Below are 21,068 nucleotides of genomic sequence, written 5' to 3' on the forward strand. Positions count from 1 at the left end.
CAGAATTGGCTTGTCATTAGAGGACACAGCTGACGACTGGGTATAGCAACTGCCATTGGTGGGCTGACTGACACTAAGCAAGAGAATTTTAGCTCCTACGAACCATACCCCTCCTGCCAGCACCAAGCTAATTAGTTTAAGTTTACTGTCCATAGGAGGCAGACATCTTCCTTCGACTATTTCAACTGGTGTTTTCCTTTCTCCTTTCTGGACAGGGAATACAGGGCTAGCACTAGACAGTCCCTGTTATCCCCACCAAGGAGGGCTTAGCAGCGTGGAGTCAACCACGCTATTATGTGCCCTACCCTCATAAGACAAAGGCACGGTCCACAGGCTATGTGGATGGTCTGAGACGGGGCCTTGCCAGCTTCCAAAGTTGTCATTTCATGTTGGATCAGGTCAGCCGTGGTGGAGGCATACAGTGCAAAGGTCACTTCCGCTTTACTGCGGCGTTACACAACGGCACTTCCGCTCTTCAAATTTGCAGGGTCACCATGTGGACCTCTCTACATACTTTTTTGTAAGGTTTTACTAAGTTCACACATTTGCATCCGCTGGTGCCTTTCTCGGTCAGCGTGTTTTGAAGACAACTATAAAGCTGACGTATGGTTTCTTATCTAACTTTCCCACCCCCGGGGTCTGCTCTAGTCTTCAGCTGTGTCCCCCAATGACACCGACGAGTAAACAAGAATTTTTTTTACCCATTTAAGGTAGAGTTTTTCTAGTCCTATTCATTTGGGGGACACAGCACCTGCCTACTTTGGCCTTATGACTCTCCAAGACTGATGTGCTTGTTGGAGCTTGTGTTCCACATGGTGTTTTCATCCTACTTGGCTTCTCTTACTGCTTGTATACAAACTGATTAGTTTGGTGCCTGTAGGAGGAGAGTAGCTGGTAGGAGGAGCTAACACTATTGCTTAGTGCCCGCCTCCTAGTAACAGCAACTGTACCCACCGTCTTCAGCTGTGTCCCTCAATGAACGTGACTAGAAAGAGATTTTATGGTAAGTACAAAAAATCTTCTTTTACCACCTATCTTTACGATAGGTGAAAAAAGTCTGGTGAGGGTCCCATATCCCACTTTCCTTCTCTCTGCAAGCTTATTGCACTCCAAGCAGTAAGGAAAAGATTAAACAGTGCAACGTTTGTGCATGAACTGCGCTGCTCCATTCATTTTCAATGTGATTGCCGGAGCTAACCAAGTATTTGTAGTTTATTTCCATCAGCCCCATTCAAATGAATGGATCAACGTTCACACATGTACAATCACCACTCCATGCAATCTGACCTTATTGCAGGTGGGTGCTGCAAGCCGGCAGTGATGAGGAGAGGCAGGCAGAGGACTCTTAGTCTGGATTCACACGGGGCGGATTTGTCGCGGAAATTCCGTCTGGAATTTCACCGTGGCAAATCCGCCTGTGGCCGCTAATCCCGGGATTAGCCAGTCATGTGGACGAGATACCTCGTCTTCTTCCACTGCGGCCACGCTCTCCTCTAAGTGCCGTGGGTTTTGAAGCAGCGCTTCTCCCGGCAGAAATCTTGCGGTTTTTCGCTGTGGCCAGACCGCGAGATTTCCACCGGGATTCCGGTGTGTGTGAACCCAGCCTTACAGATCAGACTTATCACCTTTCCTATGGATAAGTGATAAAAGTCGATTCTAGTACAACCCCTTGGTTAAAGTTTGCTTGCTGACTGCTCAATGTGAATTTTTCAACTTCCACTTGCCTGTAGTTCTCCCTTCCCTGCCTGAAGACTCCTTATAGGGAATGTATTACCAGAAAATTGCCTCTTGTGTAAACCAAGTTTTATGTTTAACCCTTTAAGAATGCTTTTCCTTTCTTTCCCCATTTTCATTTTTTCCTCCACTTCTTTAAAAAAATCAAAACTCTTATTTATCCATCAACTTGGCTGTCTGACGGCTGTTTTTTTCAGGACGAGTTGTATTTTTCATTAGTACTATTTAATGTACCATATAATGTAAAAAAATAATGTAAAAAAAAAAATTCTAAGTAGAGTGCAATGGGGGTGGGGGTGGGGGGGGGGGGTGTGAAGTTCCACCATGTTTCGGTGCATCTTCTTTCTATGGCGTACACACTGCAACAAAAACGACATGATAACTTTATTCTATGGGTCAGTACGATTACTACTATACCAAATTTATAGTTTTTGGTTTTTTGCAGTACTACTTTTATTTTTTTTCCAGAGATATTTTTTTTTCCCATCCACATACTGTAGTTGTGGGTTCATTTGTTGCACAACATCCTGTAGTTTCTATTGGTACCATTTTGAAATATATACAACTTTTTGATCACTTTTTATATTACATCTTTTTTGGATACAGAGTGACCAAAAAAAAATCACAATCCTGGCATAGGTTTGTTTTTTCTCTCTGACTGCTTTCACTGTGCAGGGTAAATAATGCATTACTTTGGTTAGATTTTTATATTTTTTTATTTATATTTTTTATTATAAGTATGGCACAAAGGGTTTTTTAAACTAATTTTTGTTCTTTTTTTTTTTTTTTTTTAAGTCCTTCTAGGAGATTCTTTGATTCTTTGATTATTCCTCCAGCATTATGTAATGCAATAGCATTACATTATACTGCGATCGGACAGGCAATCTATCAAACTAAGCCACAGGCAATAGGCAATCTGCCATGGCAGTCCTGGGGGCTTTCAGAAGTCCCCTGGCTGCTATGGCAACTGCACGGCACCCTACAATCTCATCGCGGGGGACATTTAAATGCTGCTGTCAGAATCGACTGCGACAATTAAACAGTTAACCGCTCCGGTCAGTGGCACGGCTGATTGGAGCTGTTGCAGGAGGGTGTCGCCTGTAACACAGCAGACACCCTCATTGTATGGAGTGGGATCGACACTTCCCCCCCTCATACAGACCCTGACTTTACTGGACGTGAATGTACGCCCTTTAGTCTTTAGGAGTTAATGTATTTTTTTTGTTTTACGAAGCATCCTGCAGTTTTTACACTGACTCCTAAGACCCATAATCGCCTGGCACTTCCTGATCTGTAGAGATCACTTCTTAGCAGTCATTTCATTGTCATCACAGGCAGGATTATGATGAGAGGTAACCCAGGATTCGCCAGTCACAATAGACGGTCACAGCCCACCACCTTCTCCTCCCTGCACATTGACCTCTGTACAGGTCATTGAGCATGCCCACAATACCACTATAGAAGGCAATGGAGCCCTCTTCAGACTACATGTCCATGAGACTGCTGTAAAGCAAATCTCTGGATACGGTTAGCAGCCAGAAAATAGTTTACAAAGACTTTCGGGATGGTATGTATTAGAGAAAAATATAGGTGATACATTCCCTTTAGGCGAAAAAAATAATCCATCTACACTAAAGGTTCAAGCACGTGAACATATTGCAAATCTGGGGTCCTGGGCTTGAGTGTGAACTTGTACATGCTGTCTATTAAGTTTGTATGTTTTCCCCTACGTTCCCTTTGTTTCCCTCCACACTTCTAAAACCTACTGATAGGTTATTTGGCTTCTATAAAATAGGCGCTGATGTGTGATGACTGATGACCAGCCCTGTACAACGGTGCAGAATATAGTGCTGCTATTTGATCTCTGACCTTCCATTACAAATCTTTTCTAATTCCACCCTTGAGAATGAACTTCTTCTTCCTGGCCTAGGCTCGGATGTTAATCACCGAAGAGGATCTGATGACTACAATAATAAAGACCTTCATGGATCATTTACAGCACCGGGATATACAGGGCAGATTCCAGTTTGAAAGATACACAGCAGTGCAGGCCTTCAAGTTTAGGAGAGTCCAGAGCCTGATTTTAGATCTGAAGTAAGTTCCCCAGCTGTGAAGGTAATTGTACTTCTTGTTTTTTTTAAAGGATGTCTGTCACAGGAGAACGGCCGATAAACCGCTGTCAACAGTACATTGGTGCTATGGTCATACGCACACTCATACGTACTTTGCATATGCAAGTGCAGCCATCGTGGAAATATTGTCTGCAATCCGTCTGATGGGCTGTCTTAAGGCCAATTTAGTGACAACGAGAATTGCTCAAAAATCGCTCAAAGCCATCTTTTGAGAGATTCTCTTTGTCTAAATGCACTGACATCATGCAGTTTTCGTTCCCAAGTTGTTGATTGCTGAGTTCTAGCTTGCTAGAATTGATCAATCAGCCGTTATCAGTGGAGCAGGCTGTTATCAGCCAGCTGAGCTGATAAGATTCTCTGTGCTCGTGTCCTGCTGTCCATTCACAGCAGGGACACTAGCAGTCATGGCTGAGAAGAATACATCTGTTTGCTTATGCAAAACAGCTGTATTGTTCTATTAGTGGCCGGCCACAGTTGTGTCCCGCTCTGCCTGCATAGCTGTATAGTAGCTAATTAGCTACTATAAAGTATGCAAAGATGATTGCTCAAAACTGTCACTCAAACTGTCGTTTGAGGAAGATTTGAGTGATTATCTTTAAATGTAAATGGGGTCTTACAGCTCTGGATCAGACTGTCTGACCCTTGGTCCTTCTCAGCTGCTCCCATTGTCTAATAATTGAAGTGGAATTGTCTTTTGATTTCTTATATATATACACATATTTTTTTCATACTCTAGATATCTACTCATCAGCAAGCCACCCGAATGGACTCCTGCCTTACGCACAAAGTTTCTTGAAGGGTTCTATGCCTTCCTGGAATTGTTGAAGTGCATGCAGGTATGTTGTGTGATGACACTTTAGCTGAAGGGTAGGGATTAGCGATTCTGGTCTCCTATCATAGACAAAACATGGGGGCTCTTTCTGCAGCCAGACACTGAATTATAACAAATGGGAGAGAGGAAATGGCTGCTCTTAGAAACAAAAAAAAGGAGTTTTTTTCTAATATGTATTTCTTTGGGCTCTTTTACATGGAATAATTATTGGTAAGATTATCACTTAATCATGCGAATCTGAACAATAATGGTTCAGTGTAAACGCTGCTAGTGACTGAATGACTCACTGTAGGAAGGCATGAAAATGAAACTATGATCAGCCTCTGTGAACAGGCAGTCATTCATCTATGAACAACTACCTGTTTACTGTGAAGGAAGAGGCTTCACTTCCATTCACTGAAGGATCATCACTCCTGTGTAAAAGCGTAGGCGCGATAGTCGGTGGTACGACTATTGGATGTATACGTTCCTAACAATTGTCCAATGTAAAAAGACCCTTACTGATTTGCAGTACGAAAATATGATATAAGGGCAGTGTGGTGGCTGTGCTCTTGCAGCGTTGGGGTCCTGTATTCCAATCTATCACATCTGCGTAAAATTTGTATGTTGCCACTATATTTAAGTGTGCTGCTTCTGGATTCTTTGATTTTTCTCCCACACTCCAAAATATACCAAAGCCCTAGACTCCTTCAGACCACAAACCAACCTCCTAGAATTTATTAAGACCCCAGACGAGACGCTTAAAATTAATTGGACTGTTTAATATTAAGCAGACCCCTAAGCTTGAGACCCTGACCTGACTGCTAACATAGCTTCAGACCCCTAACTTTTAAGCAGACCTATGACAAGCCCCTAAAATTAATTTCGACCCAAGATCAGACAAAAAAAATGCACTTTCTGCTCCCAGATCGTCCCAGGTTTTGTTGCGCACACGTCATCAAGTTTTTTTTTAATATGCTTCCACATGTCCTGGACCTTGTATACTGGGCACCAGTAGTAGTTTTGGACCTGATGGCAGACCTGCCATCATAAATGCACTGGAATAGACCTTGCCTTCCAATTCATTCATGATGGCAGGTCTGTGGGATCTGTACAGCTGGCATTTCCTCCTAGATTCGAACCACATTCTGTCATATAAGGACTGCAGGTATAGATATTGTGGCAACTGAATGACAATATCACATGTCTGTGTTCCTGCAGGGCATGGATCCAATAACTCGACAAGTTGGGCAGCATATTGAGATGGAGCCAGAGTGGGAGGCTGCCTTTACCTTGCAGATGAAGTTAACACATATCATCTCCATGATGCAGGACTGGTGTTCCGCTGATGTAAGTGAAATGGGGAAAGTTTCTAATGCAACAAACTGCCAAAATCTTGAACTGATCGGAGAGTGCAGCATAGTTGTTCAAAGAGTTACTGAGGCAAAAAATACAACTTCTAGCAAATAGACATTTTTTTTTCAGTGATCTGCGTGATTATACAGTATTGTGGTGTATGCATTCCTTAATCATTATTAAGCTGAGCTGGCCCGAAAAATAACCGCACAGGTGACTAACATTAGTTGGGTGGTTTTTAGGAGCACGTTCTGATTGAAGCTTACAAGAAGTGCCTCGCCGTTCTTACACATTGTCACAGCGGTTTCACAGATGGAGAACAGCCCATTACTCTCACATTAGCCGGACATTCAGTGGAGACAATACGATACTGCGTGTCTCAAGAAAAAGTTAGCATTCACCTTCCAGTTTCTCGCCTTCTTGCAGGTAAGAATTAAGTGCTTTTAAAAAGCCGAAAGTAACTGGTTTAAATAAGGTTTATTTGTTTCAAAACCTTTTTTTAAATAAAAATTGGCTTTATTTCCTTCTATATTGACAACTGGTTTTCATTTAAAACCTTTAGGACTTCATGCTCTGCTCAGTAAGAGCGAAGTAGCCTATAAGTTTCCTGAGCTTCTACCTTTTGTAAGTATGAATTTCTATTGTCATATAGTATCTCCAGAAACAATCAAGTCATAACATTAAAAGGGTCCTTCCATCTTATAAAGGAGTTGACATATTGCTAGGACATGCCATTACTTCGATTAGTGGGGGTCTGACCACCTATCCTGGGAAAGAAAAGCTGCTGTGCCGATTCAGTAGTGCATCCACTTGCAGTGCAGGAGAACTGCAGCACAGCTCCATTCCAGTGAAAAGGGCCAGCTGCAATTCCTTGCACAACCAAGTGGATGGGGTGCAGGGAAAGACTGAAGGAACTGCAAACCTGTCATTCCCAGGATTTTGGGGGTCCCAGAGGTCAGACGCCCACCAATCATAAAGTGATGGCATAGTCTAGATTTATAAGATGAGAATACCCATTTAAGGCTGCCTCGTTTTTTCAGATTATGCCAGGTGACCAGTCAGCTGATTGACAGGGGTTCATGGTATGAACGACCCAATGAACAAGCTGTTGCAGAAGAGTAAATCACTGTAATGTTCTGAGTCAGTGATGATGTTAATGGCTTTCTCCTCAGACTAAGGGTCCTTTTACACGCCAAAATAATCTTTCAAACGGCTGAAAGATTGAAAAATTTAGTGATGTATTTGCATAAAGCAGTAATGGCTTTAATCATCTGCATTTGCGTGTAAAATGACCTTTTTAATTATCTTCATTTTCCTCCAGGAGTTGTTTGCTCAGCTGGGCGTGTGTTAAACACACACACACACAGCTGAGCAAACATCTGCTGGCAGATTCAGTTGTTCTCAACAATGAGTACAAGGTTATCATGCAGTCTTTCAAAAGAGGAGTGAAATTCATTCAAATGGAACGAATTTGCTCTGTCTTTCAGCGGCTGAACGATGGATTTTTTGCAGACTAAAATCCATCGTTCAAACGAAAAGTGCACGATACCAGCATTTACATGTAACGATTATCGCTCATTTTAGGCGATTTGTGTGTAAAAGGACCTTAATAGACTATCCTCTGCATCAGCACATAGAAGGGGTTTGGATTATTGAAACAAACCCTTTAGACTGCTTTCCCCTGTAGTGGATTTGGTGCGGCAAGAAAATCCATGTCAAATTCCACATCAAAATTTAAATCAAATTTCACTTTTTAAGAACACACCCTTAAAGAAGTAGCATATTTACTGGTATCCTTAGTATAATTGGTTTAGTGTAATAAATTATTTAAAGCAGAAAAGGAGGATTTATTTGGCCTTTTGTGACTCACATTGATGACGTATCCCCCAGCCAAACTAAAATCCTCTTGTGCATTGATGAGGCAATAACCCATAAACTGCTATACCTGCATGGTTTGTCTTACATTTCTGGTCATGCTGCAAGGCCTGTTAAAAGGTCAGCTATTGACTCGCTGGGTAGCTACCTCTCCAATAGGTGGCGCTGTGGAGGAGTATTCCATAACTCATTTGTGTGTGAAATGTGAGGTATATATTCAGTTCTCATGACTCTATTTTGCAGAGTGAGCTAAGTCCACCAATGCTGATTGAACACCCTCTACGCTGTTTGGTGCTCTGTGCTCAGGTGCATGCTGGCATGTGGAGAAGGAATGGATTTTCTTTAGTCAACCAGGTGAGATTTTCTTGGCTGCATTTGACTTATTACTATGAAACAAAAAATTGTGCTGTGTGATTCATCAATGTGGATATAAGGTGGTGTTGTACAGCAATTCTCAGTAACAGAAGTCTAAAGTGTATTAAACACCTGCATCGTAGGATCAAACTCTGCTTATTAATATGGTCTTCTAAAGAGTAAGAATATGTTTTTCTTTAAACTAGAATTGTCCCTTTAAAGGGGTTCTATAGTTGTAAACTATTAATGGCCTACCCTTAGCATAGGTCATCAATAGTAAATCAGAAGGTTTTTTTTGCCTAGGGCTCCCACCAATCAGCTGTTCACCAAAGCCAGCAAACTCATGTACTGAGGAAGCAGATAGCTTCATTCTTACTGTAGTAGCCAGGCTTACTATTGCAGGCCAAGCTCTCATTGAAATAAGTGAAAACTTGACCTGCGATATCAAGCCTGGCCACTACACTAAGAACGGAGCTGTTTGCTTCTTGCAGAAATCAATGTTAGATGTGCAGTGCAGATCAGACTGGAGAGGTGGAAGCATCCAAGTCTTTAGGGAGGGAAGATCATACAGGCTGTACATGTGGAGCGTATTGATGTAAAGAGAACCCATAGTAGACTGCAGGCGGAAATAATACACCTACACATCACTGTCTGTCATTCCAAGGAAGATAAGATTTTTTATGGGTTGTAGAATGAGAAAGCAGTCCAAGAATAAAGCTCTGCTGATAGATGCGAGATGGTGAAGATGGCAGATACACAGACCTTGTATCCAGAATGAATTATTAGGAGGGATGTAGGGCTGGGCTATTAACTGAATTAGTTCAATTAATTTGCCACTTTAATTAGCACAATTTAGATTTTCTTCTGAATTGTGAAATTGAGTTTAGCCCCACCCAGTGTGGGCAGGGCTAATATTGGGCCGAGGGGAAGTGGCAGCTGAACGCGGTTTACAACTTGCGCTGGAGGCCGGGTGAGGTTGGGCAGCATGAGAAGCTTTGTAGTACAGTGATGTGTAGTGCAATGATCCAGGGAGCAAAGCTGCATGTAAGCATAGCATTGATTGGTTGAGACTTGGCCAATCAGCGCAATGTTTGTATACTGTATTGTACTGCAATGTGTCCCGGCCGGCTCTTCAGCACAGAGGGCACTTCAAGACACTGGGGGCTGCGGGGAACATTATAGGGGGGCTGCTGAGGATACTGAGAAGAATCTGCTAAAAGGACACTAGAGGGGGGCTTCGGAAATCACTGGTGGGGATTCTGCGGAAGACACTACTGGGAGGCATCCATGGAGACAACACTATGGGGGGAGGCTGTGAAGGATAACAATATGGGGGGCTGCAGAGGGGGCACAGGGGAGGGATCTATGGAGGAGATGACTATGGAGAGTACACAACAGGGATAGGCTGTGATGAATGGGGGGGGGGCAGTGAATAATACATGGGTGTCTGTGATTACTGAGTGGGTAAACCCCATTCTTCACATGTATAGCACTTTGAAGTCTACTTTTTAAAGCAGAATTTTGTAGTGCCATGCAAGTGGAGCGCTGCAGTGTGGACATTGTTATGTTCTAGTGCTTTTTTTCAGACATGGACCGTATGCGCAGATGAACCTTCCGTTTTGTGGGCAGTTTAGCTCATCTGTGCATGTGCTAGCTGACTAAGGCCTCATGTCCACGGGCAAAATAAGATTTTAAATCCGCAACGGATCACCCGCATGCGGATCCGCATCCCATAGGGATGGATTGACCACCTGCGGGTAGATAAATACCCATTTTCGTGCGGGTCTCCCACGGGGACGGCTCCCGCAGGCTTCTATACGGGCCTGATTTTTCCCGTGGACATGAGGCCTAACACACAAGACTTTGCTGCAGTATGTTAATGGCACCGTCACGCACGTCTCAGAATCCTAGAGGGGCAGATTTAGGCCAACAACAGGCTGCACTGTCCGGCACGCTGACCGGACTGCTCTGCTTCATTTACTCAGGTGTGCTGTTATTATGAGACCAAACAAAAGGAGAGTCTGGAATACAGCAATGTCCATATTGCAGCGCTACGCTTGGATTCCATTGCAAAAATCTACTGACAGGTTCCATTTAAAGCCAGTAAGTGACGGACCACTTGTAAAACACTTCCTTAAAGGGAACTTGTCAGCACCTTCGGGGGCCACAACACCACCAGCATGCTGGGATTTAGCCTTTCTAAAGGGGTCCCTGTGACAAGCGGCCATCTCAAAATTAGCTGGAAAAGGGCATTATAACTTAGCGGAGAGAAGTCCAGGACTGAAGTGTATGCAGGTATGAGAACAGTACGCCTCGCTTCACTGTGCATCCGCCCCATGCCAGTGGAGAAGAGTTCTTCAAGCATAGGAGTGCGGCCGTGTGATCAGGTTACTAGAATGTGTTTGCAATGTACATGTTTTCAGTTAATCATATTTTAGTTTATTTTTAACAGATCTACTACTATCACAACGTCAAATGCAGAAGAGAGATGTTTGACAAAGACATTGTAATGTTACAGGTAACACTCCTTTTTTTTTTAGTAATGATCATAATTATGAGATGCCTGTTTCCTTCATGGCTGCTCAGAAGATAAGGTGCGGAGCAGGTACCGCTGGTCATCTACAGTCGTCTGTATTCTCTGTACGCCGGATCTGTTTATACCTCAACAACCTAAGACCAATATGTTACATTATGCTAGCTTTTTAAAAGTGTTATCTAAATAGTTTAAAACTAGTTTTAGGTATGCCTATGCTTCTAGGGCATATGGCTGTAATAAGCAGGATTACCCGCTAGGGACCCCCCTCCTATATTCAGAGCCAAGAGCCTCTACAAAAAGCAGCTGTCAGTAGATCCGGACTGCTTTGTGCATTACATACTGCATATAGATATTCCATTTCAACAAGTTATCCGGCATCATTTGCACATTTATAGTTTATTGGTATATTACTGTAAAAGGGAGAAATAGTCGCTCTTTCTGCGAATGGATGTAAACTTATGCCATTATGATTTATTGCGTTAACAGGCTGGAGCTTCCATGATGGATCCCAACCATTTTTTGATGATTGTTCTCAGCCGGTTTGAACTTTTCCAGATATTTGGCACTCCTGATTATGGGAAGAGGTTCAGAAAAGACAGCACAAACAAGGTACAACTTCACAAACAGTAGGGTTTCTTCATGATGAACTGCTTTTAGATAAGGTTTAGTGACCTTACATGTTAAATGTTGACGTATGACTCTTCTATCCTCTCCATCCAGGATCTGGTGCAGCAGAATAACACCCTTATTGAAGAGATGCTGCATCTGATCATTATGATAGTTGGTAAGATACTGAGAACACATCCTTGAGTGCGTTTTCCCACACACATTAGGCCACCTGCACACGGGGCGGATTTGCATTGCGGAATCCGGAGCAGGCGTCTGCCTCTGGATTCCGCACCAAATACCGCCCATGGCACGCTATGGAAAAATGATTCTTCATTCACACGAGCGGAAACCAATTGCGGTTTTCGTTCACGGATGAAAAATCGCAGCATGCTCCATATTTGCGTGGATGGCTCCCTTTGAAGTCAATGGAATCCATCCAGTCCGCGGCCCTTCGCCCTTGACATTGCGGAAAGGTTGCAGATTCCGTGTCATTCCTAGGCGATGACACGGGAAAAGGACGGGTTTTAAAAAAAATCTGTACTGCTCATGTCTGACAACAAGCCATGCGGGCCATCCGCAGTACAGATTGAAGAAAAGCGGATACGTGCGGATGCTGCTACTGCCAGGGCCAGATTCCGGTTGCAGAATCCGACCGCTTGTGTGCATGTGGCCTAAGAGGCACATTTTCCAAGAAACAAATTAGCTTATCAGTGTGGTTTTTGGGGTGTGGGAGAAAACCTCTTCAAACATAGGGAGAACAGACTCTATGCAGGACCCCAGTTTACTGCGCACCCCATCTTTTGCTTTGCTTTGAACCTCTATAAACAATGATGTTGTCTGTAACAGGTGAGAGGTTTTGCCCCGGTGTCGGGCATGTGACTGCTGCTGATGAGATAAAACGTGAAATTGTCCATCAACTGAGCATACGACCCATGGCTCATAGCGAACTGGTGAAAGCGCTGCCGGAGGATGTGAGTATACCATAATGAAATGGATGATTTTTGCTTATTTTTACTTGGCTGCAGAAACATCGTTTTATATAGATTTTTACCTTGCACAAAGCAGTGTTTCACATGTTCACAGCAGCAGCCCCTTCTCAACACAGTCCAAATTGCAACCAGCACAGCACTCCAGTCCGTAACATGGCCACTCATGAAGGAATACATGAACAGGCACGTCCATCAACGGCCTCCGTTACATAGTAGTGCATTGTGTGAGCAGTGTTATTCAATGAAGACTGCCGATGGACTTGTCGGGTCACGTGCGACTCCATCAGTGCCACGTTACGGATAAGAAGAATTGTGAATTGGACTATGTCAAAGAGGAGGTGGCATTCTAAACATGTCAAAAAGTGCATTGTGCGAGGTAAAGATATGGATAAAATAATAATCCCTGCAGCCATGTAGAAAGAAGACAACCTCTCTAAAGACTAAGAGAAATAAATTTTATATATATATATATATATATATATATATATATATATATTTATATATATATATATATATATATATATATATATATATATATTTATATATTTATTTCTCTTAGTCTTTAGAGAGGTTGTCTTCTTTCTACATGGCTGCAGGGATTATTATTTTATTATATATATTATTATATAATTATATATATATAATTTTTTTGCTTGCTTGCCTTCCCTCTACATATCTTCATTATTACTTTACTCTCAATGACCGCCACACTCCCACTGCTGAGTAGCACTGATATACATGTACAGCATCCCGCAGAAACTACATTCTGCTGCCAATGTACATGTATGTCATTCTACGTTAAGGGGTTAAAGGACTATTTTGCTATTTAATTTAAAACAAGGAACCATATAATTGTCTAATTCACATATAAATACGTATGCTGCTCATATCCTTTCCTTATGCCGGTGTGGTAGACCGTTGCCTCTTCACAGTAGAATGACACAGCCCATGGATCAGTTCTGTATAATACATCCGTAGACTAACTGAACAGCATGACTAATCCTGGTGTTGAGCCTGTGCAAACACTCCCCTGCCCCCATGCATGATGTGATCCCTGACATTCAGCCCCATATTTACAGCATACTGACTCACGTATTGTAGCTGGAGGTTGTTACTACAAGTCAGCCATGTTTGTATGCATTATTTAAAGTTCTTTTCTCGTCCGTATCCTTGGAAGACACAGCAGACATTAGATATAGCTTCTGCCACTAGGAGGCGGACATTAAGCAAAAAAAAAAAAGTTAGTCCCTCCTACCAGCTATATTCCTCCTTCAGGCACTGCGCTAAATCAGGTTTATCCTTGTGTCCAGTAGGGGGCAGACCTTCCTGCTCTGCAGTTCTTCTCTTCTTTTGTTAGTTTCCCTATTTCCCCTCTAGGTGAAAATCACCTAACTTTTCCAATTATCCCTAAGTGGGGAAGGTGAACAATACTCCAGGAAGATGGACCAGAGCAGCATTAACTTCTCTGTATCCCTCCAGCCATGGGGTCACCTGAGATTCCTGCCCTCTTCCCCACATCCAGTAATCTCTCACCACTAAGTGAAGCGGTGACCCTGCTGGTGCCCTGGGGAAGCCGAAGAAGAAGAGGAGGTGAATGCACGGGATTAGGCAAGTATGTCACCATCCCCTCGAGAAGGGTATTCTCTGGACGAGGCTTTCTGGGTGACAAAGGCAGCTTCTTTGTGCCCCGCCAGTTAGTACATCTGCCTCTCTTACTAGAGCATCGCCCTCTCTTACTATGCGGCGCACCAAACATACTTAGTGTTCTGCTCCAGCATTAGGTCACCACAGTGATCCTGTTAGTCATCTGTTACTATCATCGGTAATTAGGAAGCCGGTACATTGCTAGAGTACTTCTGACGAGTACATTTCCCTTTATTCACCTTTCGCACTTCTTCTACAAGCGTTGGTTCGCACTTCTCACCTGTACGATTTCTAACCTTTGCAGTGTGGTTAGTGACAATGCTCTACATCTCTCCTTTCCAATGAGTAATGTGTCGCCAGTTTACTAAATATGGACTTTTGTCTTAGAAATGTATTAGTAAATAGACTTTTTATTATCTCTTTGATCTCCTATACAAGCTTAGGAGTATTTATAGATTACCAATTAATGATCTCGGACAGCTCGTGACCAAAAGACCGACATCACTGCACTTGCTATGAGGCGTAACAAGTTATGACTTTTGGTCACCTGATTTCAAGGTATTTGTGTTAAAGGACTATAAATTCTCTGGCTATTTGACAACTAAAGAGAATCATTTGCGATTTACACAAATCGGTGTGTGTGACCTGTGATTCTCCGAGCAGCTCGTATTAACCCTTAATATGGAACCCCAAGAATATACACATGGCGCTACTTTGCGCTAAGGCCTCAGTCAGACGGGCGTTTTTTCGCCCGATTTGCGCATGCGTCCGGCGATTTTTTAAAACCATTGCTTTGCAATGGTATCGGACACATGAGCGCTTTTTATGCGCTTGTCCGATAAATTATAGAACAGAAATCGCAGATCGCACCTATCTGCGATCTGCGATTCCTGTTCTCTTCTCTATATGCGCTCAATGGGGCCGGCGGCAGCAGCGCCGACCCCATTGAGAACATATAGAAGACAAATCATCTCTGCCACAGCTGAATTCATGAATGGGTGTGAGTGAGACCTGCCTCTGATTGGCTCAGCGCTGAGCCAATCAGGGGGCAGGTCTGACTCACACCCCCTTCACACCCACTGCAGGCCGGCCGCGCTGAACTCCGGCTGCCGGGACAAGGTGAGTATATATATTTTTTTTATTTTAACACATTTCTGGATGAATTGCAGGGAAGGGCTTATATATTTAAGCCCTTCCCGACAATTCATCCCACACTCGCCTGCAGCGCATTGCTTTCAATGGAGCCGGCTGTATTGCCGGCTCCATTGAATGCAATGCGCTGGACAGCTCCGGCCGTTTCTAATGAAACGCGGCTAGGAGCAGATTTTCGGGCCCCGGTCACGCGATTTGCGGATGCGCATCCGTCATGCGCGACAAAAACGCCCGTCTGACTAAGGCCTAACAGTAACAAATAGCCTCTGCATAATACCTTCACTGTACGTTTATTCCGTCTCATCCAAAGCCTTCCTACCTAAGGTGAGGGCGTCAGGCGTATTGTTTTAGGACCTGTTCAGAATAATTTGTTCTTAGCGCACGTTAGGAGATCATTACTCATTTTACCATGGCAGTCATTTGTTTCTGCAACAGGGGCACGCTCTTTAGATACTTGCTCCCCTTAAGATCCACCCCCTAAAAGACAAAATTTTTTTCTCCAAGCAGCATTTTAATCGTGGATATCCAGGCTTCAGGTAACCCCATCCTACTCCCAATACATCATTCTCGCCTTATGGGATTTGTCTTGCCTGGATGGAACAATAAGAACACACTAGGAGCATCCTGAGCCTTGTTCGACCTTCAAAGGGGACTACTGCCTCTCTTCTTGTCATTCTCTTCTATCGTTCTGGGACAACTCCCACGAGGATCCTGCCTCGGAACCATCATCTCACTTCTCTTCCGTACCCTTCTGTCCTTCAAGCACCAGGCCTACTTAGTTCATTCTCTACTATAGGCCAGTCATAGCACACTGCACCAATGACCTGCCTAGCCATCCGTGTGCGCACAAAAAAAACCTGCATCACTCCTGTGTCCAGCGGCGATCTTAGTCCCACGTTATAGCTCTCCTGACCACCTACATCCAAGGGCAGGCAGCTGGAGGCCCAGCATCAACTGTCGAGAACAGTGGAGTCCAAAGCATGGGTCCTGCTAGTCTAGACAAGTTCAAGATAAAATCTTTCTCATCGCTGGTTCACCCATAATCGTAGTTTGCCTTTTTTTTTTTTGCCAGTAGCAAACTGGAAAACACACAGTACTTTCCTGTTTGCCTTTCTCAACTTTTCTTTAGCCCATGTGGAGATAGTCTGTCTCCTTCCCCAGGTCATCAAATCAGTAGTCCTTGACGGATGTGGCTCTAACTGTACCTTCTTCCGGCTAGCTTCTCCATATCCCTTTCAGTAGGGTGTACCTGTTAAAGAACAAGAGCAGCACCCTCCCTTATTGATTCCACCCTTAGGCCGCCTGCAGACGAGCGGGTCGGATCCGGCGGCGAGGATTCTCGCAGCGGGACCCGACCCCAGCGCCTGCAGGGAGGAGCGCGTACTTACCCGTGCCCGGCGGCCCCGGCTCTTTCATGTGCCGGCAGCCGGCGCATGCGCAGACCGGAGCCGGCGGCCGGGTGAGTGACATTTCTGTGTGGGGCTCTGCGAGCCCTGCACAGAAATAGGACATGCCGCGGTTTGTTTTCCGCGCGACATTTCGCGCGGCCAAACCACGGCCGTCTGCATAGGAGTGCGTATTGTAATGCACTCCTATGCAGACTTTCAGTGGCGGAAATCCCGCCGCGGGATTTCCGCCCGTGTGCAGGCGGCCTTACTAACATTTGCAAGTGCTTTCTTGATGATTGGCTACTTCTATTGCTTTCCAGCCTTCATTATCTCTATGTCCTACAGAAAGCATTACCTGGCAGCTTCCGATCGACCGGTCACTTATTAGCACCCAGTGGGACAGGCTGACCCACCACCGTCCCACGCTTTGGATACTGCTCTAGAATGTCCCGAGGTCTGCGCTGTCCCCCAATGGCACGGACGAGAAAACAGGAATTTTGTTACTTAACATAAAATCCCTTTCTCGTCACGTTCATTGGGGGACATGGCGCCCGCCCACTTATTTACTCTTTGAGTAAATAAGAGTGTGTTCCTCATTCTGACCTGTTTTTTTTCCCAAAAATTATTTTTTACAGGTTCTGGTCTGCATTGCTCCACTTCATGTCCTTATTTGTTCTCTCCTACTGCTTGCATACTAACTGATTTAGCTCCGTGTCTGCAGGAGGGGTATAGCTGGTAGGGGGGACTCTTTGCTTGGTGTCTGCCTCCTAGTGGCAGGGGCTATACCCCAGGTCTGTTGTATCCACCAATGAATGTGACAAGAAAGGGAGTTTACAGTAAGTAACAAAAACTCAGTTTTTTTTTTTTTTTTTTACCGACAGGAAAATAAGGAAACTGGAATGGAGCAAGTGATTGAGACTATTGCGTCGTTTAAGTATGTAGCTCTCTCTTCTTGATTTTACCATCATGGGGATCTGTTCGGTATCTAAAGTCATGTCTGACATTGTCTTCTCTTCAGAAAGCCAGGCTTGACTGGAAGAGGACTATACGAGCTAAAGCCGGAGTGCACAAGGGATTTCAACCTCTTCTATTATCATTACTCAAGAGCAGAACAGTCGAAGGTGAAGACCTCTTTCTACATTTGGTTTAGATGTTCAGTTCCTAAACCAAAAGCCTATGTTTAACCCCTTAAGTACACGGCCTATTTTGGCGTTGAGGACCAAGCGATTTTTGGTATTTTTCCATCTCCATTTTTCAAAAGCCATAACTTTTTTATTTTTCCGTTGACGTGGCCGTATAAGGGCTTGTTTTTTGCGTGGCGAGCTGTAGTTTTTATCGGTGCCACTTTTGGGTACATAGACTATATCGTAAAACTTTTTTATTATTTTTTTTATGATAACAGGTTGAGAAAACGCATCAATTCTGCCATAGATTTTTTTTTTCTTTTTTTTACAGCGTTAATCATTCTGGTCGGTACGGTTACAACGATACCAAAATTCTTATATTTTTTTTTAGGTTTTTACACTTTTTTGCAATAAAAAGCCTTTTTTTTTGGAAATCTTTTTTTTTTTTGCTCTATAGCTGCATTCAAAGTCCTGTAACTTTTAAATTTTTTTATGGACGGAGCTCTATGAGGGCTTATTTTTTGCGAGACGAGCTGTAGTTTTTATTGTCACCGTTTTGGGGAATGTACGCCTTTTTTGATCAATTTATTGCATTTTTTTGTGAGGCAAAATGGTAAAAATTAGCATTTTGCCTCTGTTTTTTAGCGTTTTTTTAACGCTTTTTGTCGTACAAAATAAAAAGCGTGTTCACCTTTTTGTAGACGTCGTTATGGACGCGTCAATACCCAATATGTGGGTTTTTAATTTTTTTTTACCTTTTTTTTATGCTAATATTAGAAAAAGCATAAAAAAAGGTTTTTTTTTTACATTTTTATTTTCTTTTTTTTCACTATTTGAGTCCTCTCTGAGTGGGAGAGAGGGAGATGTCTCACTCTCCACCCCGCTCCCACCCGCTGCCCCCCCGAGCCTGCTCGGACGAGTAACTGCATTATCCGAGCGTGCTCGCTCATCTCTAGTTATGAGTAATTTTTCACTTGCTTTGTTTGCCCTAAGCAATAAACTGAGCATTCTTGGGCTATTGTCAATCATCGCTGGCCCCGTCTTCTCCCTCTTGGCGTGTCGTTCGCTGTATGTGCTTATGGGACATGTTGATATCCATGACTCGTGGCTTTAAGAGGAAGATGGCTGGCCATGCCCAACACTTCAGCCTGGATCGCCGGACATTTGGCAATGTAGAAGATGGCTGTGAGAGGATTGGCTTGTCAGTGGACTGGTCATATTTTTTTTGCCATTTTATTCCTTTTACTTGTGACTGAAAATTGAAAGAATCTTAGAATTCAGTTTCAAGGATGTTATTTAGAGATGAGCGAGCATACTCGTTAAGGCAAAATACTCGAGCGAGTATTGCCATTTTCGAGTACATGCCCGCTCATGAGAAAAGATTTGGGGGCCAGTGGGGGTGAGCGGTGAGTTGTGGGTAGGAGTGAGCCTGAAGGGGCGGGGGGGAAGAAGAGGGAGAAAGATCTCCCCCCTGCTCTCCCCCGCCGGCCCACCGAATCTTTTGACACGAGCGGGCATGTACTCGAAAATGGCAATACTCGAGTATTTTGCCTTAACGAGCACGCTCGCTCATCTCTAATGTTATTTCATTAACTGAAATTAGTTCTTACTTTTTACAGGCTGAAGAGGCGCAACGTAAACTGAAGCGGCTCAATGAGGAAGATACAGGTATGCAATGCTTTTTCTGGTTTTGTTTCCTAGTAATGGCAAAAAAGTGTGCTAACTGTAAGGGGTTGTAAACTATTCATAGTCTATCTTCAGGACAGATCACCAGTAGTAAATCGGTGGGGTCCATCGCCCTGGATATCCAATCATCAGCTGTTCACTAGGCCGACGCTCTTGTGCATTAAGTCAGTTTCTGCAGAAAGCGGACAGCTCTGTTCTTAATGCAGTGGCCAAGTTTGGAATTGCAAGACAAGCTTCTATTCATCTCAACTTGGCCTGCGATACCATACATTGCCTCTGCAGTAAGAACAGAGCTGTCTGCTTCCTGTAGAAAATGGCTCAGTGATCAGCTGATTGGCCGGAGTCCTGGAACTATACTATTGTTGATCTATCCTGAGGATGGTCATCAAGAGTTTTCAACCCCTTTTAAGGCCAGTTTCAATTATCCATAATCTGGCCACAACATCTAGAACTTATGTGGCTCTACCAACATGGAAGTTTGAAACCCTATGGTGACTTCTGTTAAATTTACAAGAAGTTGCTGGACCACTAAAAAAAAAATCACTCTTGCTTCAGGAGGGGTCTAAGTGGCTCCAAAGATCTCCAGTGTTTTGTAGAATGCTCTCCATGACCATAATGTATGGTCTAAAAACAATCCACGTCTATGGAGCATTGTGAAAAGTGAATTCCGCATGTTCTCTTATTTTGTCACAGCTCTGCCACCTCCAGTTCTGCCTCCATTTTGCCCTCTCTTTGCCAGCCTGATCAACATTCTGCAGTCTGATGTTATGCTGTGCATCATGGGGACAATTCTTCAGTGGGCAGTAGAGCCCAATGGATATTCCTGGTCTGAGGCCATGCTGCAGAGGGTAGGCACATACCGTTTTAACTTTTCAGAAACAAGTTTTATGTAAGTCAATGATGGACATAAGGTGGATGTAAAGAACACTCCTGTGAATAGAACCAATGAAGTTATTTGTGTTATTTCTGTCCGAGTGTGGTCCGATTTAAAAATTGGACCGTAATCGCACAGAATAAACACCTGTGTAAATAAGCCTTTCTTGGACGCAATAATCCATTCGCTGCGAGCTCCCCCTAGTGGTGGCATTAGAATTACAGCTTTTAGCTGGGTTTTCTTTTAGAGCGCCTCAGGAGTTTTCATGTTAAACCATAGCATAAATCTTATCTTTTTTTCTAGTTGCAAACCTATTCTTATATATTTTTTTTCGCCTGTGTGAATAAATGGAATTAAATATTTTTCATGTCAAGGTGCTTTTAGACAGAACAATTATCATTCAAAATGTCGTTCAAATGAGCGAAAGTGAATGATAATAGTTCAGTCCAAACACAGGCCAATGACAAACGAGAATCGTTCACTTTCCGTTTGTCGTTCATTTTATGCAAGCCTAAAAGCCATCGTTGGCTCGTTCACTTATCGTTCAGGTTAAACAGGGCTCGTTCAGTCACTTATACGGTGACTGAAGGACTGAGCGATGCTCATTTGAATGAGCCAACGATGTGTTTGCTTGTCTAAATAGGATAAACAATAGCGAACGAGCTAGCGATGACGTCACGCACTCTTTCAAACGAGAGTCGACTCGTGTAAGGCCTCCTGTCCATGGGTGCCTCCGCAGGGGAGAGCAGACAGCTCTCCGCACTGAGCCTATCTGACAGATAGGCTCACCGCGGAGAATCGTGG

General features: G+C 43.6%; 1 protein-coding gene across 4 annotated transcripts in view; it reads left to right on the top strand.

The window, feature by feature from the left end:
- Positions 1 to 21,068, top strand: part of UBR2 (ubiquitin protein ligase E3 component n-recognin 2) — an 82,486-nt gene that overhangs the window by 25,895 nt on the left and 35,523 nt on the right. For all 4 annotated transcript variants that reach the window (XM_066595586.1, XM_066595587.1, XM_066595585.1 and 1 more), the window contains exons 12-25: positions 3,665 to 3,828; positions 4,603 to 4,702; positions 5,899 to 6,027; positions 6,276 to 6,459; positions 6,596 to 6,657; positions 8,152 to 8,262; positions 10,715 to 10,780; positions 11,285 to 11,407; positions 11,519 to 11,582; positions 12,254 to 12,378; positions 17,462 to 17,514; positions 17,599 to 17,701; positions 19,324 to 19,372; positions 20,084 to 20,238. In XM_066595586.1, coding sequence (XP_066451683.1) covers positions 3,665 to 3,828; positions 4,603 to 4,702; positions 5,899 to 6,027; positions 6,276 to 6,459; positions 6,596 to 6,657; positions 8,152 to 8,262; positions 10,715 to 10,780; positions 11,285 to 11,407; positions 11,519 to 11,582; positions 12,254 to 12,378; positions 17,462 to 17,514; positions 17,599 to 17,701; positions 19,324 to 19,372; positions 20,084 to 20,238 — 1,488 coding nt within the window. The remainder of the gene's footprint in view (positions 1 to 3,664; positions 3,829 to 4,602; positions 4,703 to 5,898; positions 6,028 to 6,275; positions 6,460 to 6,595; positions 6,658 to 8,151; positions 8,263 to 10,714; positions 10,781 to 11,284; positions 11,408 to 11,518; positions 11,583 to 12,253; positions 12,379 to 17,461; positions 17,515 to 17,598; positions 17,702 to 19,323; positions 19,373 to 20,083; positions 20,239 to 21,068) is intronic.

This window comes from Eleutherodactylus coqui, chromosome 3, assembly GCF_035609145.1.
Source record: "Eleutherodactylus coqui strain aEleCoq1 chromosome 3, aEleCoq1.hap1, whole genome shotgun sequence".
NCBI lineage: Eukaryota > Metazoa > Chordata > Amphibia > Anura > Eleutherodactylidae > Eleutherodactylus > Eleutherodactylus coqui.